Below are 25,094 nucleotides of genomic sequence, written 5' to 3' on the forward strand. Positions count from 1 at the left end.
CGATGGCCAAATAATAAAAAAGTCAGTCTTTCAGGATGATCCTTTTCGCTAACATGTGATCATTTGGGATTTCATATTTTCTTCAGGCAATCTTTGAAACAATCTTCCAACCCTATAGATTGAAATAGTACATCCAATAGGTGGGAGGCTACCGGAAAGCATTTTTGCAACCTTGTCAGGTACGACCGGCGAAAGGACATTGTCATGTCTCCTACACGCGAATGTACGCCACATGTACGAGAAGATGGCGTGTACCATGAGGTTCGGTCGACAAGACCTTGTGCCTTCAAATTTATGCGGGGCAGCGTAATGCCGGCGTGTTTTATATGCAATGGGAGCAATCTTGAAGATTTGTATCGTCTGTTGGGTGTTATGCGTTAGTAGAACCGTCTAATGGTTCGTAGCTGTTGGGTAATTTGTTTTGCTAAGAAGGCGCACGACTGAAATGTGTAAACCATGCTTTATTTGCCGGGTTTACAAAGGGATTTTAAGACTGTAATAATTCAGCATGGTTTTAACAATTAATTTATTAAGGTATTTTTTAATTTAAATTAACGTTAAATTCCTGAGAAAATCATTTTTAGTAATTTAAGCAATAGTTTTTCAACTCAATATACAAAAAATTGTAGATTTTATATCAAGCGGATTGAAACATTATTAATGTTGTTCCCGTTGTCCGATGAAACACCCTGTGCAGCGACAAGTTGTCGCATTTTCAAACCTTTAGCTCCCTAGTCCAAAATTTTCTTGCTAGTTTTCCACCGCTCAATTTTAGTTCAAACTCGTGACCAAAACATGGAGAGTCATCTCACTGTGAGCGGAAAACGTGCAGGGGTGTATTGCTCGAAGAAAATCCTCGTACGGAAGCGGCCAATGTGTGTTGATGACTCATCGTTGTCTCGGGAAAATGCCCGCTGTACGCGTTTCCATCGAAGCGCAGGGTTCGTCCGTTCTTCGTGTGGAACATAGGACGGTTTGCACACATTTGCATTGCCACTAACCCTGTACGCCGTTGCCTACGGTCGGTACTCTCACAAAACAGTGGTGCGCGCGCACACTTTTTCCGTAGTATTTTCACCTCAGTTTTTCCTTCTATCCTGTCTACACATTCGCCTTTCACTGTGCCGAATTTCCACCCATACACCCTGGAAAGTGAAGGGTTCTTCTGTCAAAGTGGGTATTTTTCGCACTGTTTCACCCCTACTCCAACACACACTCTCGTGGTCGGTGCATTCGCTACGGTCACAAACGGTGCATGGTTGTGTGCGTCTACAATGCGGGAGAGGGAAGCCAGGAGTTTTCTTCGTCCTATTTCCTGAGGAGCATATTAGGACACATGTGCGAAGGCGCCCATGGAAACCGGGTGGTTACCAATACCATTGCACAACCGGGCTGTGCAACAAGAGTGTATTACGGTGCTTTGGTGTGGTGTTTTTCTATTGCCTACTCCGTTGCGGATGTCATTTCTGTCAAAATCCTACGTGGTATCCTTTTTGTCGTGATGGTGTGCTAGGTTTTATTTGGCAAATGTGCTGATTTTGTTCGTTTGCCATAGGGCCTGTGAATTGTGTCGATTTAGATTATATTCCGTCAAGAAATGTGTATGTGAATATGGATAATTTCATCCTTTGACTGTTTCAAGTGTACCCCATACGTGGAAGTTACTTCCAAGCTCAGCTGATGCCAATGGAAAAAAGGAATCGATCTCAGTGCACCAATTTCTTGCCTCATCGCAGTAGGCTTTAAAATATTTGAGCCATTTGCTTTTCTATCAGCAGAAACTATTTACTCGTACAATTCGTTTGATTTACTCGAACAAAGTTAGCAAAAAAGAGTACCCGTTTGTTTCGTCCGTTGCCAGGTCTAGCCTGAGCGCTGGTGTAAAACAAGTGAAACGTTTTATTGGTGCAACAAAACCGGCGGCAAGCATAAAGTGCATCATTCATTCGGTGTTCTTTGCGATTGGTCCTTTCGAAAGTTTGACACGACCGGACGCGTCATCCAGCTCATACGAGAAGAGCTCGTACCCTCGGCTCCAGCGCGAGAAAGATTGTGATCTGTTTTAAGGGTGCAGACATTGAGCAAGCAAAAAAAAGGGAATTCTTCTGCAACGGTTCGCGTGCACTTACACGATTGAACGTCAGTCCGTCTCGTCGCCGTAATGAATTCATTAATCTATCTCATTCCGTGGAAGAAAACCAAACGAAATCTTGCGAAAAGTAGGTATTGGGAAGTAGTGTAGTTTTATTTTGTGATGCGTAAGCACGATACTCTGTGCCCCGGTGGTGGCTCTGCATGGCTAAGGGTTTATTCAATTTCGCTTTCATAAACCGATGGCTTGTGCTTTTTTTTTGCTGGAGAAGATTTTATTTGTTCATAACCATCGCTTGCGGTATGGATTGAATCGAAACGAAGTGAAATTACAGCTATGCATTACGTACGCAGCCTTTCGGTTTAATGTCTGGGATTGCCCTTTCGTGATCTCGTGCATGTGAAACGCAATGCAGGGTTGTATATTATGTTCAAACACAGCGACGAAGCGAGATGCTTCGATAAACCGAATGATGTGCCTCATTGCTTAAACATTAATTACTCTTGTATGGGTGATTGGATGCTGGAGAATTGAAAAAAGTCATCAACAGCGAGCGGTCTTTTGTAAGCATTTCGCATATCGGTTTATTAAAATATAACTTTGCTGAGAAACACCGGGTCACGTTCTGGTTAAACTTGCATGTATTAAATCATTTATCCAATTTACCTCCATCACACATAAGAACAATGGGAATAAAAGCCCTGTGACACACTTGATTAAAGCAAAATTGGGACAACAAAGCATTACGAAAGCGGTACACCATGTAGTGAAGGTTTCGCTTTCGATCGAATGTGTTTGTTGCTTGTAATGTAGGTCTTCGCGTTCGATTGCCCTAAATGAGGTGCGGCAGTTGCTTTTTTTTTGGCAAACTGCTTTGCGGTTTTCGGGAAAACTAGGTCAAAGTGTGGGCGAAAACTTACGTATGTTCTTTATGTTTAGGTGCTCCTTTTTCTGTGGTTCATTTTTCTACAACAAATGAAAATGATTTTATTTTCCAATCGTTAGCTTCACTTTTACTTTAAATTAATAGTTTTTTTATGTTTTAATTATCATTCCAGGTAAGCTTGCGGCACATCTTCTAAAAGATAAGGAAGCCAACAAGGAAAACAGCATCAATGGAGGTATTTTCTTGCTTATGATTATTTTCCCTGCTCAATGTGCAATGCTGCAGATGCAATTGCATTATCAGTTCTGTCGGTGTTCTAAAGTGTTATTGCACAGCCGCAATATGAACTTTATCAAAATTATGTTTAATGCACCACCCACACTGCTAGATTTCGAAACGGCGGCTGCATCTCTGCACGAACCCCCATCATTCGGTTATTCCTCCAGAGTGTACAACACAATAAAAATGGCATCACAGCAGTTTCATGTCAATGATGGCGTCTGCGCAGATACGTGCGTATCGTCTGCATGGTATATTGCTAGCATCGGTTTGTTAAGAGATCGGCCGAATGCCGGGTCGGTATGTCGCGACCGGTGCCGCCGGTACTGACTCCGATCAACATCCCGTACTGGCCTAGCGTCTGCTGCCACCAACCGTTTTGCTAATCGAATCGAGACGACAAGCGAACCATGTTTCCCAAGCGAGCGACAGCCAGGCGGATAGTCTTGGACGCCAGCGTGTGGCATTGGTTAGGACTTTTTAACTCTCCAATGCCAAATGCCCATCATGCTTTGCCGAACGCCGGGTGTTGTGGGGAAGATGGAACGCCGAAACAGCATTGCGTATTATAAGATCGATCTCGTAGATGAGTATCATATGGTGTCTTCGTATATGTTAAATCTTTTTTGTTTAAACGATGTTATCTGAGTAGTACACAACGATAAGATTTACTTAAATTAAACACCCCGATGAATAGTTATATGAAGTCATAGTGTGAAGAAGCTATAATTGTTTAAATTCATAATTTAAAGGAACTATTCTGTGAAGACCTGGCGCTGGTCTACCGGACCGTGATGAAATGTATTTATTATTATTTTCAGTTTAAAACATTTTTGAACTGCAAAACTAAACGAATTTGAGGAAACGTTTATGAACGTTGATTTTCAACTCCATTTAAACCATTCTTTCTTAGATCAAAGGGTTAAAAGACAAACAAATCATCTGTTCGCTTTTCTTTTTTTGCTTTGCCTACGTGCGTCCCTTTGGTGAGCATATTTTTAGTACAATTTTCTCATAGTTTCTCGTATGCCTTCCGTGGGTGGCTAACATATGGAGCTCAGATTGCGTCTGCCGGAATTAGATCAAATTCCAGGGCAGTTTAAAGGGTCGAAGATTGCAACAAGTGGTCTTGGGGGAAGAAATATGTGAAGCAGAATAATAATTTACATTTTCTACCCTTGAATAAGAGATGTGCCTTCTGCCATGAGAAATGATTTATTTTCGCATCATTTCTATGAAAATTCCAAAAACGTTTTAATGATTTGATAATGAAAATGACGATGAAAGATCAAGTTGCGTTTGCTTGATGACGATAGCTTATTTGAACTATCTGGAGGAATTTGAAATTTTGGAGGAAATCCCTAGAAAAGGAAACAACAATACGAAACATTGTATGCTAATCGTTCGCACTTTTAGTTAAAATGCGAACTGACGAGTATCGTTTTAATTCCGATTCCTGTCTATCGTTTTGGGTTGTCACGCGACACTACCAATTTAATGGACCATCCTGCCTGTCTGAAACCCCTATTCGGTTTGAAAAGCATCAGAGTTTATTTATATTTAGATTCATCCGTTCGTCGTTCGTTCTTTTCTCTCCATACACCCATCCGGGGGCATCTTTGTGAGCTGGGTTGCGCATCAAGTGAAGCAACCACTGACGGGAGCATCAATTCCCGGTGCGATCGTGCATTTGTTATGGTGATGTGCATGACTCACGGGCATCGCAGCTGATGAACGCAATCCCTTACCATCGTATCTCTCCCGGGGGGTTATACTCCCGAGTTCAGACTAATCCTTCCAATGCTACCATTTACACCAGCGGCCAACCGCGCTGTAGTGGATGTGCGAGAAATATTTCGTCCACTGAGAGGATAGATTATGAGGGTGCTCCGTGCATCATCAGGTCAGCGTGAGAAGGAATACGAATGCGCAAGGTGATCGTAGCTGCGATGATGAGCTTCCAGTGAAATGATCGACCGTGTGCCGCAGTTTCACGTTAGCGAACGACAGCATCGGGTGACAAGTGTGCTGGTTTGATTCTGGTAAACTTGCGCGTAGCACCTTTTCGCGTTTACATTTTGCTAGCGTCGCGTGCGGTGGCGCCTTCGAAGCATGTTTAGCAAGACGATCGTACGAGTGCGTGAACTTGACATCGAATGACAGATTGGCTTGTGGTTAGGCGCGTGTTGTTTATGTTTTAACCGATACTTGCAGTACTTTCCCTCCCTTCCTTTCTACAATATTTATTTATTTTGCGAGCATTTAAGTACCAGTGAGATTGCTATGAGAATGAATCATTTCATTCTTTGATTTAAATCCATTGAAGAATTGTTTGCAGAAGCTAACGTTTAATGAGATAAAGTGTGAAATGTGATTAAATGTACATGGAATAATTTAGTTGAAATCTTATCTTGAAACTTTCGTCAACTTTGGCTGTAGTGATGTAAGTATGATTTGTTTATCCAAGCTTTGGAACAGTTAGTGAGGTTCAGTTGGTGTAGTGCAAGCAAGAGAATGTGTATTTGACTAAATACGCTTGTATTTAAATATTTTTATATTTTACTTCAATGTGATCGATTTTACACGATATTCAACACGATTACGGTATGACTTGAGAAGACATCATTGCATTAGACACAAATAAGAACAATATTTGATATAAGGATGCCAAAAAATGTTTTCCCTACATTTTAATATACGCTTCTACTGCGCAATAGGCGCATGCAGCTAGTTGCTTACTTCGCTGTTTGTGCTAGTTTCGCTCGTTCGGTTTTTATGAAAAAAAGGAAAATGATTTTTCATCTCGCACGAGCCGTTTGTCAAACCCCACGACATCGTGTAGAGCTGGTGTGTGATTTGTCGAGAGGCGTATATAAATGTTCGGTGTATAAATACAGTATCTGACACCAACACCACAACTGAAACTGTAAATCTTAAGGGTTGCAATTGAGATGTAAAGACATGTATAGCTTACAAGAGACATGAACAAACTCTGACTTTGCGAGCATTGACTTCAAGTAGTACCCGTTCAGTAGAGGATAATGACGGGATGTTTTGGTTCCAGTGTGCCACACATGCCACGATGAATTACACAAACCAGAGATTCAATGAGTTTATCGTTCTTCATTCGTGGTATTGATCTTTTATTTATTCAGTAGAAAAGTGATGTAGGATATTTATCATTTTTGACAGCACAGGCAGCCGGCGCTTGAATACGTTAAAGTAATTGATATAATGAGCAAAGAAATGTTCTGCATTCGTTTTGGATATAAGCTTCGAAGCATTAAGAAATGAAGAATGTAAAAAGTTTAGCTGAGAAACGAAAAGATACAACTTGAAATATTTTTTATGAATAGCAGTATAAGTTAAATGTTAAAATTCCGAATACCCTAAGAGCTTATTTGAATTACTTGAAGTGTTGTGCATATTTTTGCATAGCCGGTAGTATAAAACCAAGTTGGCGAAGGGCCATTCGTGATGGAAAATGGTAAACACAAACGCAATTTGCTGAATAGCAAAGTTCTCGACCAAACGAGATAGGACGTCCACTTGAAAGCAACCGCATTGAAGTAGACGTCAGAATATAGGACGGAAAAAGGGGGGAAAAAAGCTCGTTGAATTAATTAGCACGAGTTTCGTTAGACCAGTGCCTGTCCATAAGCCAACATTATTGGTGAGGTCAGCTACTACGAAACTGCAAGTGGATTATCGCATTTGCTGCGAATTTATCGTAGACACGCACCCATCCTATCCTTGAGGGCGATTAATGGAGGTCTCGTGTAGAGGGCGGACCCAATTGAAATGGAATTCTCGTTCTGGTGAAGCGTAGCAGCAGTGAGTGGGATATGTTTGCTTTCTACGCTTGAGTTCCGTATACCACTACATCAGCCGCAGTACGATCTTTGACGTGGGAACGTACCAATGTGTTGTACGGCTAGGGAAGGTACATTAGGCTGGGATCGGAATACTTTTCGGCTTAATAAACGATAGTGTTTCAGCGACGACGATGACGATGATAATCATAATGTTGATGGTGAACGGTTGATGAGAGATTATTACTGTGAATGTATTATTGACAGGACTTGTGCAGAAACGATACAAGATTTAAGACACAAACATTTTGAAAGCATTGCTTTTTACGTAAGTTTTTTTGTGAGATGCATTAAGCATCTTTAAATATGTAATTAACGATCGAGAAATGAAAATACCGATTGTTGTACTAAAATATTATTTTAGTACAAAGTTAATGTCTTTATTGCCATGCTGCAAAAGCTTACAATTATATTTAACATTTAATTATTGTATAACAATTCGTTTTATATCTTATCGCAAATGCTTTGCATTGCTTTCATCACGAAATGTACGAAATCCGGCTCTGTTGGAGCTGCGCCATGTTGCATTTCTCCAGCGTAGAAAGTGATTTTGAGTGAAGTAGAGTTAGAAAAAAACACACACACTGTTTTACACTCCATTGATTGATCTCAATAACTGCAAAAAAGGGATTTAACTTTGTATGTTACCTCCGCTCCAAGATGGTTGATTTTTGCCAACGATTTGCTGGGAAAAAAATTCGCCCAGACACCTCGACGTTCATGAAAAAAAAACGTAAGCATAACTGTGAGTGATGTTTCAGCCAGGTGTAAGGAAGTAGCTAGAAAAAATATAAATCATGCGAACGCTTCTACAAATAGTAAATGATGGCTATAGTGTTTTTTTTCTAAACCGTGTACGCGTTAAAAAATTTAATTAAACCCAAGCCAAGCTTCATCGATCCGCGTCGCATTGGCTTGTTAGATACGGTACGATGGTCGTACCGATGTTGGGCCGGTGAAACTAAAATACACACAAAAAAATGTGCGTGCAATCAACCGGCGATAGGGGGATTCCATCAAAAAGGTGTGGATTAAATTAGTGCTGAAGATTTAATTCGTAGGATTCATTGCTTCCGAAGCCATTCGTCCATCCCTTGGGCGCAAACTTGCATCGGAAGTAGACGAAATGCAAAGATTAATCCGTAGCAGATACTGTTCGACGACAGATTGAGCAAACCGTGGAGTTGAGTTGATTTGAATTGATATTTGTTGTTGTACGGAAGTTTTATGGGACACCTCCGTTCATCGGCGCGCACACCATATACAGTGATGTAATCGAAACCCACTGCATCTTCACCGGTGGCGATGCACATTCCAATCTCACTGACGTTACATCGTAAAAGAATGGCTCGTTCAGTTGCTGTGCGTGAGTGTGACTGTGTGACCGGCGCTTCGAATGCATGTATCGACCACACACTCGAACGTGTGGCAGTTGGACTTGAACTAGCAATAAAATTCGATTGCAACAACATAACATGAAATGGACCACCCCGCATCCTCATCCCCGTCTCGACAACTTCCGAGCAAACACATGCCGATCTTTCAATCTTGACCACGTTTCTCGTTCTCTTCTCCGCACTTTAGCCGGATGTATAGCGTTTAAGGAAAGGGTGTTATTTTTGGACTTCATTGGTTCTCTTTTTGCTTCAAAACTCGTGTAAAAATCATTAACCACGCAACTGCAGTTATGGGACGAAATGGTCAAAACTTATTGGCGTTTATGCAAAAGAAAGGTGGGCGCCTTTTGATGCTTTTACCCGGATGCAACATGCTCTCGATATGCGGGTGCGGGTTCCGATGAGGAGGTGCACCTTGCTGTTAGAACAACATGTCTTGAGATAGTTGTTCGAGCAAGCTGCTTTTTTGTGCATTGTATTTTTGTTATTGCAGTTTGTTTTCCTACGCTATGTAACAATGTCCTGCTAACGGAATGCACCTTGTATCCGTTTGGGATGCAGCGTTTCGGACACCGTACCTGTACATCACCTTGCACATCATCATGCGCCTGGAGATGAGCTGTTCCTTAAAATAACAGGTCTCTTCCTGCTGCACTGCTGACGATGATGTACCCTGCTGGCCATTTGGTACTGGTTCCAGCTATATCCGGCCTAGAAAGTATTGCACCTTCCGTACTCCTTCTTACCCGCTGTGGTACAACCAAAACAACATAGAGTTTGAGGTACTCCAATGCCTTCATTTGGAGACATTTGAGACATGGGTCGAATTTCGTTTTCGGCGGAAAATCCCACACGGGTAAATCGGAAGCTATCAGCGCATGGTAATTGATGTGAAGAATACATAAAATCATGTCTCCATCTTGGCGAGCGGAACACCCTCGGGAGAAACGAGACACCTTCAAGTATGAGGAAGAAAAAAAAACGACAACTTCCTCTCCCTGTAGTCTTTTTCAGCTCCCGATGCAGTGGCTCAATACGGCCGAGATGGTAATTAACAGCAAGTACCTTTTCGGGACAGGATAAGGTTTATTCCTCTTGTTTCGTCCGTAACCGTTACTAAATGTGGGATTGAAAGCTAACTAGTTAGGTGTAGCACGGTAGGTTTCATAAGAGCAGCCACACAGCAAAACAAAAGGAAGGGTGGGGCATTCGTACCAAGGCATCCGACTGTTACATGACGTACTGTAAACGATGCTAAATTTTGGAGTCTCATTCGTTCCCTGGAGATCTCGTTCGCTTACCCAAACGGTGGACAATTAATAAAGCACTGCATCAGGTCGGAAGGGGGAGCGATAGAAGGAAGGGCACGACGACGACACCCCGGTTGTCATTGTTTCATCGCAGCGGAACTACCGCAGTAAAGATGTCGTGGACCTGCACGGAACTATGGCACGTGAACTGCCGCCCCGAAGCCCACTAGCAGTTGGGTTTGAGTGATGGGCTAACTTTCGGTTTTCTTGCCGTAACCGAAACTAATTGCCGTCGTTGTCGCCGTTGTTGACGTCGTTGTCGCGACTTCCTGATACACACTTTTCGACAACGCTACGGCATCGTTTTGGGGCGTTGAGCAGGAAGCAGGCTAATGATTGATTGAAATCAGGTTGCCAAGCAGTGGAAAAGGGTGTTGTTGAGTTTAGTTGAGGTTGATTTTGAACAGGTAACTTGTGTTGTGAAACGAGTAAGTTTTTCACATAGCCATGCGTTATTCGACTTGATGAATATTTGGAAAGACACTTACCATAACTCATCATTGGAACATCATTGGGATAATGTCTTCATACTTGTTAATAAAATATTTATTATTTCATGTATTTCATTATTCCAAGAAATAAAATCAAAATTAATTTCAAACTTTAATTACAAATGTCACAGCTCCATACACTTACTACATACATCTTCAACAATCACACCGGTTCGTTCGAAAAAATACACATGCTAATTAACCGAATGTTGAGTTATTCTCGCGCGCCTACTGAATAAGATAATAATATATCAATTGGAAAGGGAAATCTCTCTTCTCTTCTTCTCGAGAAGCAAATTTTCTGCGTATGGCTTACTTTTTTTCTTTCCTTATGCGCCCTTCATCCAAAAGAGCTGACATGAAAAAAAACTGCTCGCAATCTACTGAATTTCGCACCCGTTAATGCGTTTTATCAATCTGTCAGCTCAATTTCATCCTCAGCGCCATTCGGTTCGTTACCATCTTCATTCATCGGTGCGTGTTCAAGTTGATTGACGTCATCTCGGGGGGATTCGGCCAGTTAATATATTACATGCCAAAGTGTCTGTACTTTTTACCTGATTTGTAGCTTCCTGTAAAAACCCTGGCCATATTTACTCTTCGTTTATAAATGAGCCAAAAATGCAACTGTGGTACAATTTTGGCTGAAATGTTCATTATCAACGTTTGGTCTTTAACGTTTACGGTTAGATAGTATATCAAATGGAGAGATTTTTAAATGAAACAAAATTGTTATATATAGCTATCGTGTTCAGGGTAAAACTGCAGTAAGTTTTTCAGTTTATTTCCAGATCAGTGATTGATAACACAAGTAATTTGTTGTCATTTATCTATCTTTTACAAAGCTATTCGGTTTGGTGATGCTTTTTGAATAAAACAAATATAACTTATACACTTTTGAACTATATTATGTACACAGCTGACCTTAACATCATTAATTAGTTATCATCAGGAATAGAAAGAAAAGCTTGTATTTCTGCCTGCAAAAAAACAACCATTCGCAATATGCGTAAAGCAAACATTAATGTTGCGTGATGACGCCATCGTGTTATGAACAACTCCGGTGGCCGTTCGTGCGTTCCGTGTTCGTTTCGTACGCAGCACCGGACTGGTCCCGCATGAAAATATGCTTGAATGCCCTCGGGCTGTTTCTCATATGGCCGCTAGACAGCAAATTTCAACGAAGTATGAAAAGTGTTTGCTTAACGCCCAGCCACAAAGCATACTTTAATCCAACACACGAAGTCACACACGCATGTGTCTTCCAAAATTGCGTTGTTGAACATCGTGTGGGTGTGGCGGGCGAAGAGTTCAAGTTAGGTGAAGGTACGGAACAGTTTGGTTGTGGACGGTGATAGAAGTTTCCCTTGCCCAAATGCTCAAGATGTTACTAGCGTATCGCTAGAGTCTGTATGCAAATATGAGTGTCCACGGTGGCTAAATGACTGGCAGAGAACGAGGTTAAGAGAGCATCAAGCGGTGTTAACAAGGATCGTGTTCACACTTCGCATCCGTGGCCCGGTTGTGGCAATGGTTTTAACAACCCCGGTTAAAGTGTTATGAAGAGGAGTTTTTGATGAATAATGGCCGAATCACGGCAACCATTGTTGCTGTGGTGCGAATGGTGTCGGAGATGGGCAGCGGTAGCACTAGCATATCGTAAAGCATAATTGAATGAACAAATTACTTCAATTGACCGACGGTGCAACTAGTGCACTGATATATGCTATTTGTTTCACTTTATCCTACGCGTATTTCTACGCGTTGCATTTCAGAGCTGCGTATTGCTTTCATTCCAGTAACGATCTTCTTGGCCTATCAACTTGCATATCGCTTATTAGCCAAAGAGACATTGAAGCTGAAATTGCAGACATTCTAGTACATTTGAAGGTGACCAATATTAGAATTAGATTGTAAATGGGTGTTCAAGCTCTCCAGTCGCATTGTTGGTCAAATGCTACCTCAATTGCCTCTGGAAAGTATTTTATTCATCAGTTGCATAAACGGGGACAAGAAGCGGCACTAAAAAGCAGTTCTTTGGAGAGTTGATTCCTATCACGAGATGCGAGTCAAGACCACTTGCCGCCTACAATAATTTCACAGTCTACACATCTTTGTCACGTTTCATCAAACCAGTTAAAGATCGCCGAGTTGCAATACGCATGAAAGAGCGAGTGCCATAGCTTGGGTCAAGTGGAATCGAATGGCAAATCGTGCTGATCATCAGATAGACTGACCGATGCTGTCATTAGCATGGACAACGTATAAGTATCATAAAGCCATATGTGTGCCAGCAGTAACATCGACCGCGCGTTACCGCAATCGATAGACCGTTTGCGCTGCTAGTGTTGCAAACTTCCTACTCAAAACTACTGACGAAAGATGTTATTGAAGAGCTCTGGAGTCAAACAGGAACAGTAGATACCCTACAATAGCACACTTCAAGCTTCACCGATTGATCAAATGCGGACACACTGTACGCAGTACAGCATGAATTTTTAATTCGCATGCTCATTTACATTGTATGTGCGTCCAGCAGTACCGCAGCAGCATGGTTGGTTGATTGGTTTGATTTTGCCAAAGTAGAGGCCCCGGTCTTGACTCGGTCGAGCACGATTATGGGCTGTGGTACCGACATTAGGCGTATCATTTGAATTGTCTCTTTAGTTCCTGTCACGATCGCTTTTCCCTTTTCGTTGGCTCGTTTCACACTTACCGTATTACCTGATGATTATTTATTATTTTGCTGTTTTACTTCCGGTGAGGCTAAGCATAGTTTAAATTTAATTACCAATAGGTGGTTTAATTTAGTTATTTTTTGAAGTTTGTGTATGTTTGAATGTTATTTAGAGAGCAAAGCAATTTCTTAATTATAGATTTCCTTTTTTACTGTAAAAAATGACATAAATTTTAGCTATGTTATATTTGAATAGTAGAACCAACGCAAAAAAAAAAATGCTTGCTTTAAGTAATTACATGCTTATTACCATATTTCATAGTTTTTCGTTCGAGAATTGTGGGCATTGAAATATTTATTACCCATTGAATAAAATTAAATCATGCAATGCGCACAGCTTAACCAAGAACAAGAGCAAAACAAATGGATATTTGCATTACATGGAAGAGGACGGGCTACAGTTCGGGTAAACATCGTACGTCTTAAATTTGGTGTAACCTTATCCCCGGCCGTGTGGAGCATAACGCCCGGCGGCGTGTTGGGCGGTAAAACTTCGGATCTATTTTTCAAACGAATAAAACGCGTCCAGCCGGAACAAGTTGAATGAACACACATGCTCCCTGTCGACGGGGTCTACTAGCCGTAGCAGCACGAAAAAAGACACGAATATTGTGTTTTCTTTTCTGGGCTGGGAAAAATCGAAACGAACAAGAGTACTTGAAATATGCAGTTTTCGGTGAGGTGGTAAAATTTAACTGCCTGAACTATAACTGTAAGACGGGGCACAGGCTTTCTCCTTCTATAGCACTCTCCTAAATTGAGGCAATTCTAGAACTAGTTTTTGTTTACATCTGAAATGAAAGCGTACGTTTGCTTAACCATACTCGGCAGCTTACACTAAAAGAAGCGGAGCAATTCATTCTTACATCGATTTTATTGATATCATAAATATAACTCTTTAATCCTACCTACCGACAATATTTCATTAAACTAACCTTGCTTTACGTTCCTTTTGCTTCTATTCCAGATCATAACCGTCTCGGTGGGGCAACTCAGACTACGAAATCATCTGCCGCCGCAACGGTCACTAGCAACTCGCCCAAACCGTTGGCAAAGTCACTGATACGGTCGTCTACCGGCCCTAACGCAGCTGCGACCACGGCGTCTAATCATCACTCAACCCCACCACACCTGCTAAACCATCACCAGCACGCTGTCAGCAATGGCAACGGGGTGGCTGCAACACCGACCACGACTACGACGTCGGTCAAAGCGATCCAGCGCAACGGAACGATTATTCTGGACAAATCCAGCTCGCCGCTGTTGATATGCGACGCCGCCACAGTCGAGCCGGCCAAAGGAACTGTCCCAGAGATGGTGAATCTTCGAAACGGTGCAGCTGGTACAACGGAAGAAATCGCCCTTCGGTCAGGGCTGTCGAAATTGACGATACCATCCTCCTGCTCGTCGTCACCGTCGTCGTCCGTATTGGCGACAGGAAAGGAACCGAACTGTGATCAACTACGCCAGCACCAATCGCGGGAGCTTGCCAACGGTCTTCACCGTGAAGCGGCCCTGAACATCGAAAACGTTGGCAAAAATGGACCCGAGCTGGTCGACATTTGTTTGCTCAACCATGCCCAAAAGGGTGTGGAGGCATTGGGAGTTTTAGTACAATATCTAGTTTTTAATGTAAGTATGCAGCTCTTCGCAGCCAACAAATCGTATTTATCGTTGTTTTAAATTGGATCGCATTATAGCGCAAGGACACTTTAGACGAAACTCGATATCTGGTTTTCGTATCGTTGACACAGCATCTGACAGTAGTTTACAATTTTAGCAAACAACTGAAAAGCGCACAGGATTTGTTGAACAAACACTCTGCAACCTAATTCGTTTTGCGTGCACCAATAAACATCCTGCAAAGGTACACCGCTGTGCAACCGGCACGACAAACGTATTTGAAATACGATTCGACGCAGTATCCGCTGGGATGTCCGCTACAAACCATCACGGCAGGATATGGTTGTTATTGTTGCCGTTTGGTTGGTTTCCGCCATAAGCCCCCGATCGGAATCGGTGTCTGGTCGCGGATAGCAAAATTTGTTTACTTTGGCTTCCGACAGCCGTGTCCGCGGGCGACCGAGCCACAAATCTGATGATTTATGCTCCAGTAATGCGATCCACAGGTAGTGTTTTGGGTTACAGATGCTCATCAGCACTGCGTTACAAGCGCTTTGTGCTGCTAATGCATCGGGACTAGGTTGCCGTTTGTATGGAAAGGGGTAGCAAAAACGCGCAGCTACATGATTTATGCGTTTGGTGAATCATCATCATATCTGATGATGTTTCGCATTGACTCATACGTAACGATGATCACAGCGAATCTGCTGTATCTTAGTCATCCGTTTGTGATGTTGCAGTTATTTCACTTTCACCTGACATGACGAGTAAATGTGATTTTTACAACACAATTTGCGAAGGTAAAATTTAGACAATAGTTGCACCAACAAAACTGTAGCCTAATTCGTTTAACGATCGAACCACTCGGCTCAATCGCAAAAGGATACTGTAACACGTACGGTGGTCAAAAGGCCGCAACCGTTGGTCAGTATGCGTAGAATACGAGTGTGTGAAATTGCACTATGTTACCCGCAAATGGTCGTGACGGATCGTTGTTAGGGAAAAGGTGCGATAAGTGGGCGGGCATTTGCTTAAATATTTTATTTGGCGGAACGCAGAAAGGAGGTACCATAAAAGCATGTGAGTCGGTTTATGACATAACACGGTCGCGGTGAACGAAAGGATCTGAAGACAGGTGGTTTTCTCTGACGCATCGGGCCGTTACAAAAGAAGTTAGGTAGTGGGAGAGATCATGTGCAAGTATGGACAAATGTTCGACGACAGGTAAAAGAATCGACAATTTTTCCTTTTCAAAATTGAACGTACTGTTTTCTAACAAGTTTTCGAGAAAACAATTCTTCATACAATATTAAAGTTCATTTAAACTACGTCTATTCTATGTGACCTCTCGGCACATCCAAAGTCTTTGGTAAGAGATAGCGAAAGTGCATTACGCTACGAAATCGTTGTAGTTATATGGCAGGATAAAATTTTCCCATCGTGAGAACCAAACTGATCACACGGACCATCTTTCAATGAAATCATGTACGTGCATCCGGCGCACGGGGAAGTTTCCAGCACTGATTGTACTTATCTCATGAATATTCATCAGCGACACCAACATCACGACATCAACAGGATTACTGCATTCCTCCGTAGATGTACAATTTTTAGTGCTTTGTTACTATCCCTTTTTGCAATCCAATTCCATTCACCAGAGCAATTATTTGCTCTAAAAATTAGAATAACAATATGTCCCATCATCTCACTGTGCTGGTGTGAAAGTTTTGTGCAGAGCACTAATATTGAAACGTTGGGGGTTTTTCCCCAGGCCGACTAAGCAAATTCAACGCATAAATGTTCGAAGGCGAAGGAACGATTCGTTCAAGTGTGCACGCCTGTAACGAAACGTACCACCTGGTAATTCTTGCCAGTGCATAACCTGATAATGTGGGTGCCCGAGTGATAAAATGCAAATGTGTCATCAGCAGCAGTAGTCCGCACGATGCACGTAACCGAACCGAAGGGAAATGGATGGTATAAGAATGGTGCATCAAGTGCAGGCTCGTCCTTTGCAGCGGAAATTCAACAAGCTATATGCAAATGAGAGTGTAAAGTGAACCTATAATAAAATCAATAATTCACAGGTGATGCTGGGTTGCATGCGCTGTGAGAATCTTAGCAGCAACTAGGAAGACAGTAGGGAAATGAATAAAGATGCTGGGCGCAGGCAGGGTTATTAAAAATGTAAATCAAATCGAATGCGAGTGAAATCCGCTTTCACTGGTAGCGTTTACGGTTAAACCGAAACTCTCAGGTAGTGTCTTCTCGAAGTTCTGTGCCATGTTCTCAAATAGGAGCGAACCATGGTAATTTTTCAGGATTGATCATTTCAGCCCCTAGGATAAGTTCGCCAATTGTGAATATTTAGTTCGATGCAGATTTTCCCTCTTGGCCATGTGTGCGATATTGGAATATTTGCAGGAAAGTACCATAATCTGCAGATTTTGAGTACCGCCGGCAGGCGGGAATAAACGGACCTAAGCCATTTTTATTGTAACATGTGGGAAAAAGTGTTCCATGTGAGGACGGTATATATTGGGGAAACATTTCGTTTGCTCAAGTGGCCCACAGTTTTTGTCCATCCGTACTTCAAGCGCATAACAATACGCTTATTGTACGGAGGGTGTTTGAGTGGATTTATTTTTCTTCCCGAATTCAAATTCCCAAATAAAGATTAAACTATGTTGGCAGTACGGTTGGTGTGTGAACCATAAGTGTGGATGGATGGTGGGATATTCCTATTTAAGGCGGGATTATTGGTGCTTAATCGCATATAATCTTTGCCTGAAATGATAGGATAGTTTCAAAGCATGTGCAAATATTAATTAGAATATTCTATTTTACCTTCACTAGAGGGTATAGAAAGTGTGTAGTTTATAGAGTTCCTAGAGGAATGTTATATAACAGTGCCTGCTCCAGAATTTATATGTTCCCGAAAATGGGATTTTGTATTCAAGAAACACACAAGTAAATTAGGTAGCCGTAAAGAATATAAAGTCTTTGAAGACTTTGGAACGGATACCTGAGCGATATGCTCTCTTTAAATGCATGTAGTTCAAAAATCGAGTCCTATATCTAACATAGAATTTGTTCACACGCTCAAGCGAATGCACATTCGTTATGACAGAATACGGAAATGTTCTTTCTAATTTCATTGTAACAGAAGAGGAAGCTTCGGGAGAAAGGTCATAAATAAACTGTAAACCTAATCGAAGAACCCTTTTTCCCTATTTTCCCATTTTGTTTCTAACGCGTACAACTGGACAAGTTGTAAAAACGCATTTACGAGTAACCCTTTATGTCCCGAATTGCTGCATATTTGTGTTTGAAGGTGTTGGAGGAATTCGGGAAAACCGACGATTCGACTATGCGTCGAATTTCAGAGGTGTGTTCTACTTTGAATTGTTTTCGTATGCAAGTGTATGGAGATAAGCCACAAAGCAAATGCGTGTAGATTTCGTTTGCTTATGTACAATTATTATCTCACGACGCTCGGTTTATCGATAAGGCCAACTTGAGTTACGATAAAAACTATCATCTTATCGCAGATGCATCATGGATGTGCAGGATTAACGTTCGAATTCCTGTCATCAGCTGATTGTGGAATTTGACATTTGGCGCTGTTGTTGTTGCAGCGTCAGTGACATTTGGGTTGTTATGTGCGTGGTTCGTGGCGCGAAGAGACACACGCGTGTGGCTATCATGTGAATTTTATAAGATGGCAAATTACTTGACGTTGGATTTAGCTGCAGAGTTAAACTTACTCGGGGTTATTCTAGTTGTGCTGTGCTGTATCTTACTTTATGGAAGGTGGCTCACGTACCGAAACCGTCTGGATCAACGACCTGGGCGAAAGGTAGGATATGATTTGTCCGAAGTAGGCTATGTAGGCAGTGTGTACCTGTACTCCAGGATAGGAATCTGCATACCCATCGTACCGTTCGAGGTTTAACTATAGTTTCTTATATTTTGCCTGGGCTGTTGTCCTTTGCAGGCCAAGTTTTGGAAGCAAAGGAAGAAAAGAGATGCACAATGTCTAGGTGTACGTTGTTGGAGGGTCATAAACAGGTAGCATGAAGAACCTTATATTCTGGTAGGCAACATCCTCACTGCATGGGGTAGTCATCACCACTGTAGCTGTTGAACTGGACCTTTCCTAGGCTGGTCGACTCCGTGAGCAGGATCAGTATTGCTTGAACCACCGCAGAGATCGGACACATTGTTGTGAATCCATCTCAACGTTGTGTCGTTAGTAATTTTCTGTTGGCAACTTGCCAATACTCGTATCGCTGCGAGAATAGCAACAGAACCGTGTGCCAGTCGTGCAATGTGTTTATGAGGTTGAATAGAGTGATCGGTGCCACGGAGACACCAGCATCGGAGTGCTAGTTGTGATTGATTATTAAGAGTATAGGAGTGCCTCCCATCGTTTTGTGAGATTAGTGGTGGAGCAGTCGTGGGTGATCCCTTGTGTGTATCGGATTCGATTGTTTGGGACTTAAAATGATTGAGTACGATTTAATAGTGGTAAGTGTGATGGAACAGAACGGATATTACGGAACGGAAAATAATGTCTGTCTTGAATGAGTGTCCTTGTAAAAGAATATTTACGGTTGAAAATCCTCCAAGGTATTTGGCTGGCGACTGTAAAGTGACCACCATATGAAGCGCTCGGTGAACAGACATGCAAATTTATTCATATCCGGTAAAAAGGTTATGGTTACTTCACGGGCTGTTAGGAACACCGGTAAAGCAAAAGATACCTGCGCTGAAAGTAAAAAACAAAGGAAAAATGAAATGGTGTTTTGGGACGGATTATCATCATTGGAAATCAAACGCTTATTTCGCACATTTTCATATGGTTTTGGGTAATCCTTTGCAGGTAGCCGACCCGTACCACCTGCAAACTTTACCATTTCGTCTGGGATCTGTTTGGTTAGAAGAAGATGTTAACACTGCGTAGAGGAAGAGATATAGTTGATCTCAACGGTTTTCTATAAGCTGATTCGGACCGTTTCTGCCGGGTAATGATGATCGTTTGCCACGAGTACCTTCAACGCATGTAACCAGACCTGCCAGATCAGGCGGAACGGGAGAACTGCCCGTGTCTGAGCACAGATGTATTATGCGATTGGCAAAATGAAATTTGTTGTTCGAGTGTGATTGTGCGGGCAGCAGTCGATTGATCATTGTTGGCTTGGTCGTCGATCCGATCACAATCGTGATCCGCAGAATCGTGTTGATGTAGTTCTCATTTTCATATAGTTGGTGTGAGATGTTTCGAAGGTTTCATTTCTTTTTGGTGCGTCCAAATTTATCGCAGTTACAGTACAGCGTAAAAGTGCAGCAATGTGATTACACAATTAGTTACATAATGTTTGTTACTTTTCCTTTTCAGTTGGATGCCTTTTCCTGTCCCACAATCAAGACGGCACACCAGAAGACTACCGCGGATCTGCTGGAAACAAAGTCCATACTCGATGAGGAGCGCACCAATAGTCAGACACTAAAGCAGCAGCTTCTAGAAACGACAGAACGTGAAACGGAGCTGCAGGAACTGCATCGTTGTGAACTTAGCAGGGGTAAGATAAACTTTTTGAAATATTTGAAATGCAATCTACAACGAATGGCATTTTTGCAGTTGAAACCTGTCTGAGTGAACAGCAACGCAGTGCAGATGATCGTATTGCCGCGTTAGAGGCTCAACTGGTCGAGAAAGAATCCCACAGCCGCGAGCTGTTGTCGCGCATCGATGGTTACGAAGCAAAATTGGCCGAACATGAAAAACAGCTCGAAAACTCCCGAGCACGGGAACTGGATTTGCTGCAACGAATTAACGCGCTCAGCTGTACCGAAAACGAACTGCGCGATAAGGTTCACTCAAGTGAGTTGGCATACAGCGAACGGTTGCAAGCAGCGGCGATGCGCGAACGTGACCTAACAGAACAGATCAACGGACTGAACCGTGATCTGGAGCGAATTCGTCGGGAAACCGAGCGAAAGGAGCGCGAGCTGGAGGAAAAGCTTACCATCACAAAGGACGAGTGTGTCGTGCTACGACAGAGCCGTAATGGACCGGTGGAACCAATTAGCCAAAATGGTGCGGCGGTTGGTGCTGGTAGCAACCTGAACCTTTCGGGCAACCCGACCATCCCGTTGCAGCTGAATCGATCGTCAGGCAACATAAATCACCTTCAAGTGCTGCAGGACGAGGTGGACAGTTTGCGATGCGTGCTTGATCTGAAGCAGCGTGAAATTTCTGAACTTCGCAAACAGACGCAGGAGTACGAACGGGACGCTAAAGAGCTGCCTGGAGCACTGACGAAAGTATCAGCCCTCGAATCACGCATAGAGGATCTTGAGGTGCAGCTAAAGACCAAAACGGAGGAAGAGAAGTAAGTAACCGAAACGATCATCCTATGCTTTAGCTTGCCTACCTTTACTAATAACGTTGTATTCTAACTGTTTCCGTCGTTTCAGAGAGCTGCAGCAAAAGTTGAAGCATATGCAGGACAACCTGCATCAGGAAACCAAAATCAAGAGCCGGTTGTCGTTGCACAACGAGGAGCTACAGTGGCGGCTAAAGCAAAACTCGGAAAAGTTCACGCTTGCGTACGCTGAGTTGTCGAAGAGTTACCATGAAAATTCGAGCTTCATGATGAACGCCACGAAATCGAGCCTGGATCAGTCGGCTTCGGCCCATCACCATCATCAGCTGAGCCATAATCAATCACGTTCGAGCTGTTCGGACCGGTTCTTTGACATGGACGACATTTCACCACCGACCTCGCCAGTCATTAAGGGAATGGTGGAGAAAAGTGATTCCGTCTCGTGGGTGCTAGAGATCGACGATGAACCGCCAGAGGTATCGGCCTCGCGTATGGTACGGCGAGCAGGTTCGTTCCGTTCGAGTGCAGCGTACGATTCGGTGGCCAAGCGTCCCAAATGTGCCGGACTCAATCAGACAACGAACAGTGCGATGATGAGCGAACGTCACGGTGGTATTCAACAGTCCAGCTCTGCAGCGTCCATTCTGAAGCAACACTCGAGCGATCTATCTTCGGTGAAACCACCACAATCGGGCAGCTCTGCCAGCAGCCACCGGTTGCGTTCGAAATCGGTCAGCATTAAGGCGGCCGAGCCGCCAAAGAAGATTGTGCGATCGAATTCTGGTGCATCGGCATCACCCTGTCCGGGAGTGTCGAGCATCCCGTGCAAACCATTGCGAATGTCGGACATGCCAGGTTCTTGGAAGGAACAGCCACTTTACAGCAGCTCGCCATACGCTCACAAACGATACCTGAGCGAAGATATGGATATGGTTGGGTCCGGTTCGGGGAAACCATTTTCCGAACAGCACCAACACCAAATGCATCGAGCGAAAGATTTGTTCCTAGAGGAGACGGAATTTTTAAGCGAACCGGATAGTCCCTTTGCCCGGTGTCCGAAGCTAAACGGCGAAGACATTGCTAATCCACCGGTCGAAATTTTTCACCGCGACAAAACTCCAAACTTCAAGAAGAGTAAAGAAAACCGTGGTCTCATAACCTGCGATACGACGGCACTGACTGGTGGCAGCTCATCAGCAAAAGCGACCGGTTCGGGATTAACGGCTCGAGAAAAGCGTCGAGAGTTTACACGCAAGGGGAATCTCGCCGTTGGAACCGTACCGAAGGAGGCGGCTGGTGAGGCACTCGTATCCGGTTCAAACTCGGATGATGAAGCATTATCCACATCGTCCGCATCGTCCTCATCGTGCATTTCGGAAGGTAGTCTATCGTCTGCCACCGGCAGTAGCAACAGTAGCCACGACAATAGTCCACTGCACAGTGGTAAGCGGAGCAGTGATCGAATGAACAACGATGATGACACGGTCGAAGGCGAGGCTAATTCTTCGGACGAACACCCATCACAGCATCGACGGCGCCATTCGAACATTTCGCTCGAGGACGCGCTGATGAAGAAGATTGTGGCCAGCCTGAACGGCGACAACGGCGGTACGGATGGGAACAACACTCCGATGGAGGTCAGCTGGTCGGAAGATGGTGATCCGGGTTCGGAATCGAACGTATGACATGACGACGACAGTTTCTAAGTGACAGTGCTCGTAGGTGATAAAGATGCGGTCAAAGTGAAAGTGGGAGGTGGTTAAGTTTTTGGGGGAAACATAATTCTTTAAGAACAGTCCTACAATTCCCCACCTAAACACACATGTAGCTACAGACGATAGTACGGAAATGGCCTGTGTGGAACACACTGGAACTTCCCAAATCCCACCCGGCCCTTTCCACCTTCCGTATAATGCGACGGGTAAAAAGCGGGTCATAATGATTCCGCCGCGTAATTTGCGTTTCACGCTTCGAATCCATTGCTGTACAGGCCTGTAGTGGCTTTCGGGAAGGATTCCTGCGATAAAAGAGCATACATTTAAGGCTTCTTAAGATATAGGTACTTCGGTTCTCATACTGACTTCTAGAGTTGCTCCAGTTGCTTATTAGTTGTTTAATTTTAGCGTGTAAGTTTGTTCTATCCGTGTTTATGTAATACCAATCGTCTTTAATTTGTCGTTAATAGAATTAGCGCGACTCCTTTAGATTCCTCTGCAAAAGAGAGCATAAACCAACTCACGTCCAACACGACACACAAACCTAGGCATCACAAACATAACTGACAGAGCAGTGGCGAGAGTATATTTAATCGAGAAAATAAGAGATACACTAATCGCAAATGAAATGGTTGTTTTGTTTTTCGTTTTTTTTGTTTTCGTTGGGATGTAATTTACCTTTTCCTCCTTTGCCACCATGAATTCAACATTGCACTGACCCCGTAGTTCGATGATCGTTGTCGCTGTCTGGATAGAAACTGTCGTTAATGGGAAAAGGAAAGGAAACCCGAAGCTGTACCATTTGAAACGTGTGTAAAATATGATGCTAACGCTATTTGTCGCTTGGAAAGAAGTGGTAGGAGGAAGCGATTAGTGTTTTCTGGACCATAGCTTAGGTGTATAGTAGCGTATAAATCAAAAGAAAACATTGTTGGTAACCTTTTTCTTCTTACTATTAACCCGGTTGGATCGAACCTTTACAAGCGATAGCGCGTTTCAACTGATATCGGTGGGATCTGTGGGATTTCCCGCTTTATTGTATATGTTTCTATCACTTTCATATTATTCTTGTTATACTGTTATGTTGTTTGTAAAATTTGTGGCAACTTCAACAACTGTTGGTTCGATGAGATGAGGAAGCGTCATGACGCATGCCGAAACACATGCCGGACGTTGTGGTGAGTTGTATTTGAACGAACGTGATCAGCAAAGCTGCCCGCCGGCACGGCACAAAGGGTACGCGACGATCGTTGGGTTCGTGTAGATTTTGGAACGATTTGTCCGATCGGGAAACGATCGATTATAAAGCACAGCACAGTACATGTTGCTGGTAGTTGTAATAAAATGATTGTAAACATAATTAGCGTTTGCGAGGGAGAATAGAGCAAAGTAAAAGATTGAAACCTATACGAGGAAAATGATGGTCAGTCGAGTGATTGCGGTGGAACGTTTGAAAACGTGTTTGTTTTCTTTTAAGTAAACTCCAACCATTTTGGAAAGGACGGATAGAGAGAGAGAGAGAGAGAGAGAGAGAGAGAGAGAGAGAGAGGGAAAGAGAGATAGAAAACGTACAGAAGCTGTTGGACAATTTGCAGGAAGTAATGTTCTTATAATAGAGTTTCCCTTTAGAAGCGTACGCGTAATGCAGAACTTAACTGGAGAAATGATAACAAATATAACCTAAACACACAAATACACACATACCCACTCACGAAACACAACATTTTATGAGAGTGTTCTCAATACTTCAATTACGTGGTGACTGGAGTTAAGGTTTGGTGACAAATAACAAAACACCCCAACGTGTTTGGTACATGTAGAGCATAAAACTCTTTGCGGAAAGAAGTAAGCTATTGTAAACATTATCTACTACTCAGATTCTATGACAAAACAAAGCGATAATTTAACCCAAAGCTGAGTGTTAATGTGATTGTGTTGAAATGAAATGCATGGTACAGAAGGGTATAAGAGCAAACGGCGCGCTAACGAGCAAGCAAAGCAAATGCTGGTGATCCACTGAGTTTAAAATACAGATTAATGCAAACTGTACTGCATATTGCAATGAAATGGACTAGTTTTTGGTGTTATGAGTGGGACAAAAAATAATCCGAAAATGCAATTAAATGTATGATACATTATTTAAAAAAAATATTTAACCGAAGAAAGCAATCACACAGCAACCACAGTTGTTCCGCGCAGTGACGAACGGAAATATTGTATGCAATGTTTCACGCTCCTGTGTACGTATGAGTGAAATATTTCATGAAACTTTTCACGTTCGTTGCTGGTTCAAATCGGTG

General features: G+C 42.9%; 1 protein-coding gene across 1 annotated transcript in view; it reads left to right on the forward strand.

Moving 5' to 3' along the window:
* The window catches only part of LOC128710736 (uncharacterized), a 104,830-nt gene extending 82,026 nt beyond the window's left edge, over nt 1–22,804 (forward strand). Inside the window, exons 6-10 of the mRNA XM_053805591.1 lie at nt 3,151–3,213; nt 14,032–14,696; nt 20,089–20,272; nt 20,332–21,085; nt 21,171–22,804. Coding sequence (XP_053661566.1) covers nt 3,151–3,213; nt 14,032–14,696; nt 20,089–20,272; nt 20,332–21,085; nt 21,171–22,764 — 3,260 coding nt within the window. The 3' untranslated portion in view covers nt 22,765–22,804. The remainder of the gene's footprint in view (nt 1–3,150; nt 3,214–14,031; nt 14,697–20,088; nt 20,273–20,331; nt 21,086–21,170) is intronic.
* Nucleotides 22,805–25,094: the final 2,290 nt, after the last annotated feature.

This window comes from Anopheles marshallii, chromosome 3 (genome assembly GCF_943734725.1).
Source record: "Anopheles marshallii chromosome 3, idAnoMarsDA_429_01, whole genome shotgun sequence".
In the NCBI taxonomy this organism is placed as follows: domain Eukaryota; kingdom Metazoa; phylum Arthropoda; class Insecta; order Diptera; family Culicidae; genus Anopheles; species Anopheles marshallii.